Source organism: Mustela putorius, unplaced genomic scaffold (assembly GCF_011764305.1).
Source record: "Mustela putorius furo isolate JIRA1106 unplaced genomic scaffold, ASM1176430v1.1 tig00000577_pilon_pilon_pilon, whole genome shotgun sequence".
Classification (NCBI taxonomy): Eukaryota; Metazoa; Chordata; class Mammalia; order Carnivora; family Mustelidae; genus Mustela; species Mustela putorius.
In genome coordinates this window covers 6,893,642-6,907,603 of record NW_025421421.1, presented here as the reverse complement: position 1 = coordinate 6,907,603, position 13,962 = coordinate 6,893,642, and the positions used below count along the sequence as shown (strand labels likewise).

General features: G+C 33.6%; 1 protein-coding gene across 1 annotated transcript in view; it reads right to left on the bottom strand.

Annotated features, from left to right (window-relative positions):
* PTEN (phosphatase and tensin homolog) overlaps window positions 1-13,962 on the bottom strand; it is an 86,832-nt gene that overhangs the window by 60,222 nt on the left and 12,648 nt on the right. The window contains exon 2 of the mRNA XM_045081451.1: window positions 648-732. Coding sequence (XP_044937386.1) covers window positions 648-732 — 85 coding nt within the window. The remainder of the gene's footprint in view (window positions 1-647; window positions 733-13,962) is intronic.

Genomic DNA, 13,962 nt, shown 5'->3' with positions numbered 1-13,962 from the left:
GAAACAAATTCCTTCTCTCATAAAATATATCACATACTCTTAGGTTATACATGTGTTAAAATTATTTAAATCAGTCTTGAGAAATACGGTTTCAAGCTGGATAATAATTACACTTAAAAAATCATGCAAGTTTATAAAAGAGACAAAAGTCAGTCAGGCCTTGGTTTGCCCAGCAATTCCTGTCCAGATCCTCTGTACCAAATTACTTCTTCAAATGCTTAGTATACTTATGCTCCATTATAAACTGTTCTATGTAAAAAAATACATGGTATCAGTTATCTCTACCTTAGAATGAATAAATTTAAGTGACTGAATACACTCAAGGATTAAATCTAATCGCCATTGTGAAAATAAAAGACAAAAACCATAGTGTAACTGAATCCAGGACTTAAATTGGTAAGAAGCCTTAAAAGGAATCCAGGAAATCCTATTACATACACCTAACCATGTCAAAGGTTAGTTCTTATCAAATGAGCTGTATCCCATTGAGGTCCATTAAACAAACAAAAAGCAGTGATAGAGCACCAACATAATAAAAAGAGTTCACATCACAAAGCACATCATTTTCTAAGACTTAGAAATCTTCTCTAAATGAAAATATAGCATGAATACATCAATATTTGCAACAGAAAATTAAGAGTTCTTACCTTACTACATCATCAATATTGTTCCTGTATACGCCTTCAAGTCTTTCTGCGGGAAACCCCATAGCAATAATGTTGGGATAAATATCTGAGTACTTAAGTTAAGGAAACATCTGAAATATACAACAATGCAAACTACATGTACTTGTTGTAAAACATTAGCTGATTATAAAAATCACTATACCTATGCTAGTAAAAGGATGTCAAATGTATTTATCTATAAACCATCATGTGTAATTAAGAAACACAGGTACATAAAATTAATTCCGCCAAAAAATTCTCAAAATAATTATATGGCAAAATAATTTTCAAATCTCTTTACCTAGTACATTAAAAGTAAGTACATAAAAATTAAGGAAAAAAGTAACTTCCACATTTACACTATTTAGGCCCACATACATGAAAACAAAAACCACAGACTATAAATCAGAACTGAAGTTACCTTGGGACAAAAACCAAGTATCAAAATAAAAACAAAAAAAGCTACACAACTTCTCATTTTTCATTGTTACAAAAGGCACCACAGCATAGAGAAAAGTAGATACAATTAAGAATTAGGAAGCCAGATTTAAGACCTGGCTTATGCTGCCATCCCGTTGTATAACCTGGACATGACTTCATCTTTCCAGGCTTCAATTTCCTACTCCACAAGATTAGGTTGAGCCAACCACAATGATCTCTTCCAAGTCCTTGGTATTTGTGACTTAGTAATACTGAACTAAGGTAGAAAGTTTTCCTCATTCACCATCAAGGTAATCAACATTTAGCATGCCATTCTATTTACTTATGTTACATACTGTAGTCAGCATAAAAACAAACTTTTGTGCTCCAGAAGAATCTGCATCAAACTAAAAAAACAAAACAAAACAAAAAATACCAACCAATCTACATTTCTATGCATTTGTCAATAGTGGCAGACCTCATTTCTTCCCGAGTACCAATATTCCTCTCTCTAATCTCGTGATTTTTCTGAGATGGACCTTCCAAAACAGCCAAGCTGATCTGCCCCAAGCCTCCCTTCAACACGTTCCCTGAAGTTCTCCACCTACCTACTCCTGGACCCCATTTGATCTTCAAGTACAATCCAAAATTCACCAAATCCAGTGCCTTTTTGTAGATCTTTTTTCATCACTTTCGGCTGCTTTCACATTATGGAGTTAATTTTGGTATTATTTTCAATTGAAAATAATTATCAAGTTACTAAAAGCTTTTTAAAATTATTTTTTTAAAAGGTTTTATCCATAGTTTTACCACACACTGATTGGACAGACCTAAAAATATTTTAAGGGGAAAAAAAAAAAAAACAGGGTTGCCTGGGTGGCTCAGTCGGTTAAGCATCTGCCTGTGGTTCAGGTCATGATCCCAGCGTCCTGGGGTAGAGCCCTACATCAGGCTCTCTGCTCAACCAGGACTCTGTTTGTCCCTCTCCCTCTGCCCTGCTCATGCTCTTTCACTATCTGTCTCCATCTCTCTCTCTCTCAAATAAATAAAATTTAAAAAATAAAATAAAAATAAAAACCTTTCATTAAAAGAAAAAAGACCGCACACAATAGCATATACAATATGCTACCTTTTGTACAAAAAATATTTTCTTTTTGGATAAAATGAGTAAGATTTACACACAATTTGCCTGAATCTGAACTTCTCAGCACACATGTGCATTTGCACACACACAAATGATAACTGAGAAACCAATAAACATGTTTGCTTCATAGAGAAGGGGTGGCAAAGGGGAAAAACATACACTAAAACCAGCAACAAACAAATCCAATTAAATATCAAATTGGTAACCAGGAGATAGAGTTTATTTCACAGGAGTTATTTGGCTACCTCAAGTTTACTGTACCTCTTGGTAGGAAGCACTGTAAGAACAAAAAGAACTACAAAGAGGGGCTCCTGGGTGGCTCAGCTGGTTACACATCTATCTCAGGGTCCTGGAATCGAGCCCCACACAGGGCTCCTTGCTTAGCAGAGGAGTCTGCTTCTCTTCTCCCTGTGCTCATATTCTCTCTCATGCCCATTCTCTTTCAAATCAATAAAATCTTAAAAAAAAAAGAACTACAAAGAAATTTTAAACTTCTTCTGCAAGTTTGTTTTTACTATTATCAGTATTGATATCCTCAAGCTTTCTTCTTTATATTGTACAAAAAAATGAAATTTTACTAATGATTTTAAGATTTATGATTATAGGTATAAAATCAAGAAATCAAGTAAAAACCTTAATTAGAAATATCAATATGAACTCATGTTTATAAAAATCTATGTTCTCTAGGTCTTTTCACTGAAATGGCCTAAAAGCATATCAATCTTAGCAGCAAACAATCCCTAGATGGACCCAGACTGCATCTCTAGTATTTAATATATTAAAAGGCACTAAACTTGGAACTACAATGGATGCCAGGTCTGTGGCAGGAAGGTACAAGACGAGTCTGGGATATTTTTCTGTGCCAGGAGACAAGGAAGGTACTCAAGAGATAATGATCTCTATCAGACAGATATAGGAGCTAAAATGAAGGACATCCCAGGACCTAAAGCTCTAACAAACTGAGTATCAAAGAAACAATTTAAATGGTAGTAAATTAAAACACCCTAAATAAAATTAAAACCCTTGAGTCTAGATAAAGACTCTCAAAGGAAAAAAAGAACAAACTATTTTTCATTTATCACCTTTTGAAGTGGCTGTTAGAACAGTTCTTTCTCTACTCTGAAAGTAGAAAAAGGGGGAGATTAAGTATTTATGCTACTTTTCCTGTAGGTGCTGTATTTCACGACAACCAAATAGCACCATTTCATACAGTAAAGATCTACTTTACAGAAAAACACTGTGTTAATAAACACAAAAGAATAGAACTTTAAAAGTCATATTTTGCAAACCCTAATAAATTTATTGATTTAGGCAAGGATCAACAACTGGTTCTAAACCAACAGGTTAGTGGATGATGAAGAACTGAACTTTTTTTTCTTAAGAGAGCCAAAGCAACACCACCCAAAATACCCTCTGATGTAAGGAGACCAATGTAACTGAACAGCGGGCAGAAAAGACTGCCACCACCCAATTTCAGTGGTCAATCTGGGCATCACCAAGGAAGTTAAGCAGAGATCCTGTAACTTTCTGTGTGATACAATATGAAGGACACAGCATCACCTATGATATCCAAGGTATCTTCAACCTGAGACTCAACCAAGTATTTAGATATAAATTTTAATTTACATTAAATACAAGAGATAGAAAAACAAGCTAAAGGACATGAGAATAAACTGGACAAATTCAAAAGGTCTGAAACATATGGCCCAGTCTCTGCTCAAATGTCTTTTTAAAAGGCAAGGAGGGGAGGAATGGGTATCCCTTGTTTTTAAAAGACTTAAGGGTTGGGGTGCCTGGGTGGCTCAGTCGTTAAGCCTCTGCCTTCCGCTCGGGTCATGGTCCCAGGGTCCTAGGATCGAGGCCAACATCATTTTAGCTCCTTCCTGCTGCGCAGGAAGCCTGCTTCTCCCTCTCCCACTCCACCTGCTGTGTTCCCTCTCTCACTGTGCCTTTCTCTGTCAAATAAATGAATAAAAATCTTCCAAAACATTTTTTTAAATAAAAAAAAAAAGACTTAAGGATTCTAAGAGCCAAGTTCATAGGTACAATGCTATTGTTTTAGACGAACAAGCCATAAAGAACATTTTTGAGCCAACCAGAGAAATTTGAAAATGATCTGGGCATTATATGGGATAAAAAAATGACTGAAATGGAAAAGCACACATTACTGACTAAAAAAAAAGGTTTCAAAAGAGAATACACAGCATTATGCCATAATCGAATAAGAATGCATATATACCCAGATAGACATATGTAGACAAAAAGATTACAAACTAAGGTACTAAAAGTAATCATCTCTAGGAGGTGGGAATATATATTTTTCTCAATTTTGTTTTTTATTTTCTGTTGTTGATACAATGCCTGCACTATTTCTGCAACAGATTTTTAAAAATTGTTTGCTTTATAATTACCTCCAGGTCTATTTACCAAGTATCATGACAAAATATTGTTTTGTCCCACATGACTTAAATTCAGCTCTGTATTTAGTTTTTAAAAAATGATGAATTTCTATCAATATATATATATATATACACATACATACACACAAATATGTAATGAAAAAAGATTTAAGTAGCATTTACTATGTGGCAATTTTGTCACTTTAAGAATATATAAATTCACCCCCAATCTCAAAGTGTTCTTCTACTATGGAGACTCCAAAACTACTAGGATTATCACACATTACAAATAATAGCTGTCATCTATTATTCTCACCTAAGAAAGTAGTTCCACCTAAAAACATAGCTCATTCAAAGAACTATGTTCAATTATCAAAATATTTTGGGTATTATGTCCGTTCATGAGAAAGAAAAAAAGAGAGAGACTGGAGGCTCAAATCAAGCCTACAGCAGTAGTAATTCCTGAAAGTGAATAATCTTTACTTTGTAACCCTGTCTTGGGAGCACCAACATATAGAAAATAACACTCAGAAGACAAATGAGGCAGCAGTAGAGACCCAAAGCAGTGGCAGCTTCCACCAATCCAGAATTCCTACATAAAAAATTATAAATAGATATAAGTAAAAAATTTAAGTTGAATTATTCTGAGCAATGCAACAGCATAATATTTCTTATTCAAAGTAATAGTAATTACTGCTCCTAATCAACTTTCCAACTGAATGCTTAATTTCAGTAAAGACACTAGTATAATTTTCAGCCTTACAGAAAAGCACAATAATACAATGCCCCTTGAAATGCAGTCATTTTAACCAGGACTAAACTCCAATGTATCCTTGCACTATGAATACTACTAAAGGAGTTAAAGTTGCAAAGGACTTGGTTACCTTATTTAAACAAAACCATTTGTCTCTAATTATACATAAATAGGAATGTTATATACTCATTAAAGTAAACTCAGTTGGCCCCCTTTCATTCACTTAATTATTCAAACACACAGTGAACATTCCGTGCAAGGGGCAGTGAGAGCAGAGGCTAAGTAAGCAAAGACTACTGCACTGGAAAAGTCCCTACTCTGTCAGGAAAGACAGATAGACACACAGACATGCAGCGGTGCCACATGACTTATATTCTACTGAATATAAGACCGAAATATTTTAAGAGATAGAGAGGGGCTAATTCTAATTAAAGCTTCACAAAATAGGTGATATGTTAGAAAATCCTTAAGAAGTCAGTCAGACATCAGTAGACAGAAGAACAAACAAGCAATCAGAACACTTCAGGCAGGGAACAGAACAGGGATGCGGAAATACATACAACATTAGAAAGCAGCAAGCAGGCCAGTGTGGCTCACACACAGAGCTGTATGGAGAAGGCAGGACAGAAGACTGCATTTAGTTTGAAGGAAGCTGTGAGAGGGAGTTCAATTTAACCAGACATATAAGGAGTCAAAGGCCAGAATCGGCATGGGGGTCTCTGACAGAGCAACAATCCAATGCTTCCTTTACACAGAATCTAAACATCCAGTCTTCTGAAGGTTTCAGTTTTCACAGATCCTCACCTTTCTTATTCACAGTTTGAGATTTTACCCAAGACTTTAACCTCCATCATAAGTTAGAAAGATGCAGAGAACATGTGCCACACTACAGGAAATACATTCCCATTTAATCCTAGCAACCCTACAAGGTATTATTTCCATTTCATGAATGACAAAATTGAGGGTCAAAAAGACTGGGTAATTTGCATTAAGTTCCACAGCCAGTAAGTACTGAGTTATGATTCAAACCAGTTAGGTACAAACCCAGCTTTTTATACCATGCTGCCTCATAAAAGATTAAGAGTTCCTTATATTTCCAAATCAGTAACAAAAATATAAAAGCTTCAAAGGAAGCAGGTTCAAATGAAAGTGAATTTACTAATCAAATGTTAAAGCTGAAAAACTTTTAAAAGACAATACAGAATCACTGGAATTTCCAAAACTGAGTAATGAATTATAAGACACATATTTCTTATGACAAGAATTATACCAATGCATGTCCAATTTGACTTTTTTGCTTCCTAATGTTAAAATTTCTGACATACTTTTTTTGGACAATTTAAACCAAATAAAAATAACTGAGAAAACTATATATATATATTTCTAATACGGAATAGTGTTAACTTGCAATTACCGGATACACTTTCAAATAACGAGAGTGTTTCATATGAAATTCTCATCTTATTACTTATAAATGCTGCGCATAAAGAATTATACTAACTAGATCACTGCAGGAAGCCAAATATTTTTGCCATCTAGTGATCTACTCGCAGGCAATGTGGCAACATGGTCAAGAACATATGCTCCGGGCACCTGGGTGGCTCAGTGGGTTAAGCCGCTGCCTTCGGCTCAGGTCATGATCTCAGGATCCTGGGATAGAGCCCGCATGGGCACTCTGCTCAGCAGGGAGCCTGCTTCCTCCTCTCTCTCTCTCTCTGCCTGCCTCTATGCCTACTTGTGATCTCTGTCAAATAAATAAATAAAATCTTTAAAAAAAAAAAAAAAAAGAACATATGCTCCAAGAGCCAAGCTGCCTGGATTTGAACTCTAGCGTCACTTACTAAGTCATCTTTTGCAAGTTACCCATCTTCAGTTCCCTGTGTAAAATGGGACTGGTAGGAGGTAACATTTTCTTTTCTTCTCTGCTTAATTTTTATTAAAGCTTTTATTTAAATTCCAGTTAGTTAACATACAGTATAATATTAATTTCAGGTATAGAAATTAACCAGGTGTAGAAATTAACTGCATGTAGTTAACTGTATACTAACTAACTGGAATTTAAATAAAAGTTTGAATTAAAAATTAAACAGAAAAGAAAGTGTTACCTTCATTAAAAAAAAAAAGTACTTATCACATAGGGTTGTGATAAGGATTAAATGCATTAACCTATGGAAAACAACTAGAACATAGTGATAGCTGTCTATCAGTTAAACAAATGGGACAGACCTATACCATTAGGGCTTACTGTAACGATTTGGATATATTTTTTTTCCAATGACACTCTTTACTGAATAACCTAATCCTTCTAAAGAGCATCAAAGTCTAATAGAAACCTTAACTCTTTGAAATCTTGACTATAGCAATTTGCCTTTTAAGTATTTAACTTCAGAACAAATGTAAAATATTCCCAAATTTCCCAAAGGGAACAAAACAAAAGACTGCTTTCCCCTTGTTATCAGTGGCTACATGAAGTAAGCAGAGAGGTAGAAGGAATTTCTGTCGGCCCTCAGAGGGACAGCTACCATTGCTATGGCAGATCTGCAGACACAGACATACGACGTTCAGTACATGACCTTTCACCCCACCTCTAAGCAAATAAGCTCAGTTTGTTTTGTTTTAATTCAGGTATAATTTACATACAATAAAATACAAGATCTTAAGTGATTCATTGATGAGTTTTGATAATCATATATATCATGTTGGAGAGTCTTGATTCAAGTGCTGCAACAATCCCATCTCAAACATAGAATGCTGACTGCAAGAAAGAAAATAATACATGATAATTAAGTTCTAAAGCCTGTCCATAGAAGTCAGTTTCACCAATAACAGAACTGACACACTATAAAATGATGCAGCTAGTATATGAGCTAACTCAATTTTTACTGGTTGTTCTTAACATCCAATCCTGACTTAAAACACTAAAAGGATATTCTAAGTTACACCAAATTAACAAAATGCCTTTAGAAAAAAACATGTGAGCTGAGATTTCATATTGACCTTGTCTCAAAATTTTACTTGTACCCAAATTAATGTCATTTGCACTACAAATTTAACTAGAATTTTCAAATAGAGAATAACCAAAAATAGCTCCTTAAGCCTTATTTTATGTGTCCCTGAATATAGACAGTCTTATTTTAAGTACAATTATTAAAAATAAAGCACTTCTGAAGTTTCTTTGTAGTACTACTCAACATAATATATAGATATACTTATCCCCAAACAAGTTATAAACTAAAATACCAGTATACAGTACTAGTATCTAAACCAGTAACACCTTTTTTCTGCCACAATTATTTTAAGAAAAATTACTTCCACAGATCACATATAAGTTATTTTAAAAATTCTAGTTAACTGGAAGCGGTAACATACATGGAACGCAGATGGCAAATAGAAAGTGACATGTAGATTACAGAGGTAGTGATCAAAAAGCAGTAAGAGCAAACCTGAAGTTGCCTAGCTCACAAGAGGAACTGACGTTGAGCTGAATTGGCAGCAGGAATGAAGGAATAAAGTCAGACTAACAAGAGGAGACAAGAAGAATCGAAAGCTAGTTAGTAAATACCAAGACTGCACTATTTTCCAGGAATTTCTGGAGCTTTTCCCCTGCTTTCTGTCAGGGCTATCAACCAACAGATGCTTAAGGATCAGGTGAGGGGAAAAAAATTCAGCCACTGATTCATAAGCTACATCAGGTCTACATTTTTTTTCCAACAAATTTTAACAAGTTTAAAATTAACGAAGAGCTTCCAGGTATGTCACAGTTATATCCATATTAGCAACTTCACTAATCAAATTATGCTTTAAACAACTGCCACTCATAGACTTATACGGGAGTCTCATTTAATGCAAGATTTTTTATTTCTGACTAGGTATTCTTTTTCTCTATTAAATGTGTAAAATGTTTATATCTGGTTTCTAAAATAAGATTCATATTGGTAGGAAAGCAGAAAAAGGAGATGATGATTTTTCCAGTTGATAAAGTGCTAATTGCATTATTTGAGAACAATTTGTCCTAACATATAAAGCATATAAATATTCCTGTACAGAGCAAATTAATGCTGCCTAAAATCTGATTTTATAAAGTGAAAAGGGTGCGTAAGCACCAAAGCCTAAACTACAGAAATATTAAAAATATTTCTCAAAAAAATACAGAAAACTACAAAAATATTAAAAATATTGCTCCAAAAAAATTGGGGATTTTTAAGAATAAAGCATAGTGGTCAGAAACAGCACAGGACACAGGAACATTTGTTTAAATATTCCCAAGGTGCCAGGCCTGCATTAAAATACTTCATGCATAATGTCGTTTGTTTGTTTATTTATTTTTATTATGTTATGTTAGTCACCATACAGTAAACCATTAGTTTTTGATGTAGTGTTCCATGATTCATTGTGCATAGTGTCATTTAATAAATAGAAGACCAAAGTTCCATTCTCAGCTTTGCAACTTAAAAGCCTATGACTGCAGGTAAGTTACTAAGTCTCTGGGCCTCAAATATTTTTGTTTCTTTTTTCTGCAAAATGATGATCCTAACACCTGATGTAATTTCTTTATTGGTTGTTTCAAGGATCAAATGCGGTTTCTGGAAATATCTTTAAAACTATAAACTGTAAAGGGCTATTAGAATTGTAATAAGAAGCTGTTATGATTTGAGGTTGCATGGACTAGAAATATCCTGTTATTTAATTTTAGTTTCAATGTCTCATTACAAGGCAACTCAATATGATGTTTTTATAAACAAATTATAAAAGAAAAGAATTCCAATATATTCACTTAAATCCACTTTAACATAAATTTTAGGTTCCTTTTAACACTTCTAAATTAGCTGCCCACAATGGCAAACCAGAAAGGAAAACTGACTGCCAAGTAATTTATGAGCTCTACTGGAGCTTTCTAGTCCTCGAAACAATTAGGACCTCACAACTTCGTCTAAAATTGTTACATTATACCAACTTGCCTTGACTGAAGAGTTTATACACATTTTTGCTTTGAAAAGAAGTTTAGATGTCACTATGTGGAGTTCTTTTTGTTGCTGTTGTAGTTTCCTTTGTTTTAAGCAGGCTCCATGCCCAGCACAGGGCTTGAACTCACAAACCAGAGTTTAAGGGTCCCATGCTCTACCAACTGAGCCAGGCTTAGATCTTACTTTTTGAAGGAAAATACCACATTCTTCAAAGGTAACATCAAGAATTGCTAGTAATTCTTCTACTTAGTAGCAATACCATAAATTGGTTCATTTGGCACAAAATCTGCAATCTGTAACAAAGAACTATGAAACTGTTTTACCTTTTATTCCAGAAACCCCACTCTAACAATGTGCACTAAGAAAACAATGTAAACTATGCAAAGATAGTCACAATATGCTGTTTTTAAAGGGAAAAAATGGAAATAATCCTAACACAGCACAGTAAGCAATGCCTGATATTTAGCCCAATGAAATGCTACCTATATAGCTTTAAAAATGACAAATACCCACTGACAGATAAAAATTAAGCTGTGAATACCTAAGAAGGTAATTATGAGCATAAACACATTAACAAAGAGGGAATGATAATTTCCAGTGACAAATACCTGACACAGAATCAACTTCTTCTATTGTTTAAATTGAAGATTACAGTTTTAAACAAATACTTTTTTTTAGGAACAATCAAGGCCCTCTGAACTTTATTTAAATGTAAGCAAACCAGAACCACAGAAAAATATCTAATCAAGTCACTGATAATGCTAGCAATGCTCCAAAACCCAAAGTACAATTTTTGTGTGTATTAGCTAAGGGATTATTCCTCTCAACAAATTTAATCAATTTTTCTTCAGAGCTGTTATGAAATAATGTATCTACAACTGTTCAAACCTACATCTGTGAATCTCTAAAATTTAAGTTGCCCAACTAACTGGTTTTAACGAGCGTAAGAAACAATTACCTCCTTCCTAGCTCTCTGGATGAATACGATAAGGCAGATTTCCTGTTTCAGAACTCTGCTGCTGTTAAAATACACACACGTAAACCCCGCCCCCTCCCTGCCATGGTTCTGCTCCCACTAACAAACATCCAAGATTGACTACCAATGACAAATCAAATAAAATATGGTTGTAACTTACAGAACAACTTTCAGAAAGATCATCAGTCCAATATGCATTAGATATACTTGTCAGCATTATATACCTGAACTATAAGCCAAACGCTAACCTAATTTTCTACAGCAAAATCATAATAAAGTATATGAAAAATTAAAAAACTTAAAATTATGACATCAATCCAGCATTATTGTAAAGTACATAAGAGTGTATCTTTTACGCTCTAATCTTTATATTCAGTGTTAGGTTTATGGTACTTCTGTAGTTCATTTCATTATAAAAGCCATGCTTTTTATCATTTAATTTACCAGAGATAACTATCTAAAACACTAGGTTTGGGCTGGTCTTTAAGGTCACTAACTTCCACAGAAAGAAAGACATTCCAACAGGTAAGACAAAAAAGATGATAAGGGATGTATCAATAGTTTGAGAACAAAGGCCTAATAATATTTAGTGCAAATTTACTCAATACTACTACATTAAAAAAAAAAACACAACAGATTCCAACTTTTCCAACTCTATTGATCTTTTAGATGCAGCCGTGCACAAATTTCCTAATGTTCGAAACTACTACACATACATAATACGAAGGAAAAAAGCTCAATACAAAACGTATCGCCAGCAAGTGGGTTTTCATTTTCCTACTAATTAAGCTAAAACTGTAAAATTTCTAAATTTACTTCTATCAAATTTACCTTTCAATGAAACCAGTGCTAATTTGAACCATTTTAATGGAAGAAAGCTCCAAACAAGTGTGTGCTAGGCTGCTTCATTTTATATTTGGCTTTAATATAACAGACCCAAATCTCTTTATTTTATATCTAAGCCAGGACATCATCTAGAAATGACTTGCTTTTTTTTTTTTTTCCAAGTGGCAAAAATAGTTTTGCCTAACTGCTGTATTTTAATCCTGGAAGGGTTTATACTAATATAAACTAGAAATACAGGTCTACTTTAAAATATGAAGGCACAGATATTGGCATTTATTACTACATTAATAAGAATCATATTACTGATTTTATGAAAACTGCCTTGGTTCTAATACTGAAAAACATGATTTATATTCTCAGTGAGGATATTTTTATCATTATATCAACTTTATAATCACTTGAATAAGTGGATCATCAAAAAAACCTTTGAAATTACATATACTAAAATACTAGCCAAAATTCATATTTTAAATTTTAGTAATATGCAGATTTAAATATACTAAAAAATATGAGAGCAAGTCTACATTGCTTGGTTTGAAAAGGCAGTACTTTTAGTTTTAGTCAGCTACCCATAAATGCTTGTTCCTAAAGCAAGTATCATTTTAGTATAAATCCAATTATCACAATTGGGGGGAAAAAGCACAATTACTAATCAATTAGCTGTGGAATCTTCATATGCAAAGGAGAATATACAAAAAAACTTCGAAAATTATTAAGCTGAAACATGAAAGATAAAAAGGAAGACAACTCTGTCAACCAAAAAACTGTTTAAAAACATAAAAAGGTCAAAATACAGAAAAACAGAAATACCAACAGTTAGATGGGAGGGACAGAAATGAAAACAAGGGAAAGGAGCTCATAACACCTCACACCCTTTAAATACTATTATGCAAACAAAACAGGTAAAGACTGAAAATTTGGATTAAAATCTCACCTACATACATGCTCCCTCACTTAATATAAGAGACAGAATTTACACACATATTATCTGTTTATCCAAAAGGGCACCATTCTCTTCATGACCTACCACTCAGACCCGAACAAATTCTATAAAGCGATGCTTGTCAAACAATCTACTTTCATCAGACATGAGTTTTAAATTGGCAAGATGATTCTTACACAAAAAATAGAGGCCCTAAACACAAAGTTAGATCCTATCTACACTGAAATAGTATGCCTGATCATATTAATCATTTGGCATAACAAACTTCTCAGTAAAAATATCAATAAATAAAGTAGATTAAAACTAATCAGACCCTATTAAGCCCAATATGCAATTTTAAAGACATCTATCCAACCTGGCAACACCAGTTCTTGGGGTGGGAGAGGGAGGGTGTGAAAAGGAATTATGTTACAGAAACAACTTATATATTGTAGCTTGAAAAAGCAAAATTTTAAATGGGAAAAATCACTTCACAGCAGAAAGACAAGAACTGAGTTGTACAAGAAAGCAGAGGACCTGAAAAATATTTAAAGCAAATATTTAAGGAATACATATTAAATCAGTTCCCTGATGAAGTTCCATAATAATGAATTTCTATATATCAACTTTTAGGAAAATTACAGCTTAAAACTATCAAAATCTCATATAACTTAATATCTCAAGATAAAACATGGTGTTCCCACTTAAATATCCAAATAATCTTGTAAAACTAAAATGACTAAAAGCCAGACTTCCATTACATAAGCTTTAGTTCTCAACCAATATCTTCACATTTTGTAAGAAAAATATAAACACTGGCATAACCTCTAAGCTTTATTTTTGCAAAAGCTTAAAATTTGATATTAGTCTTT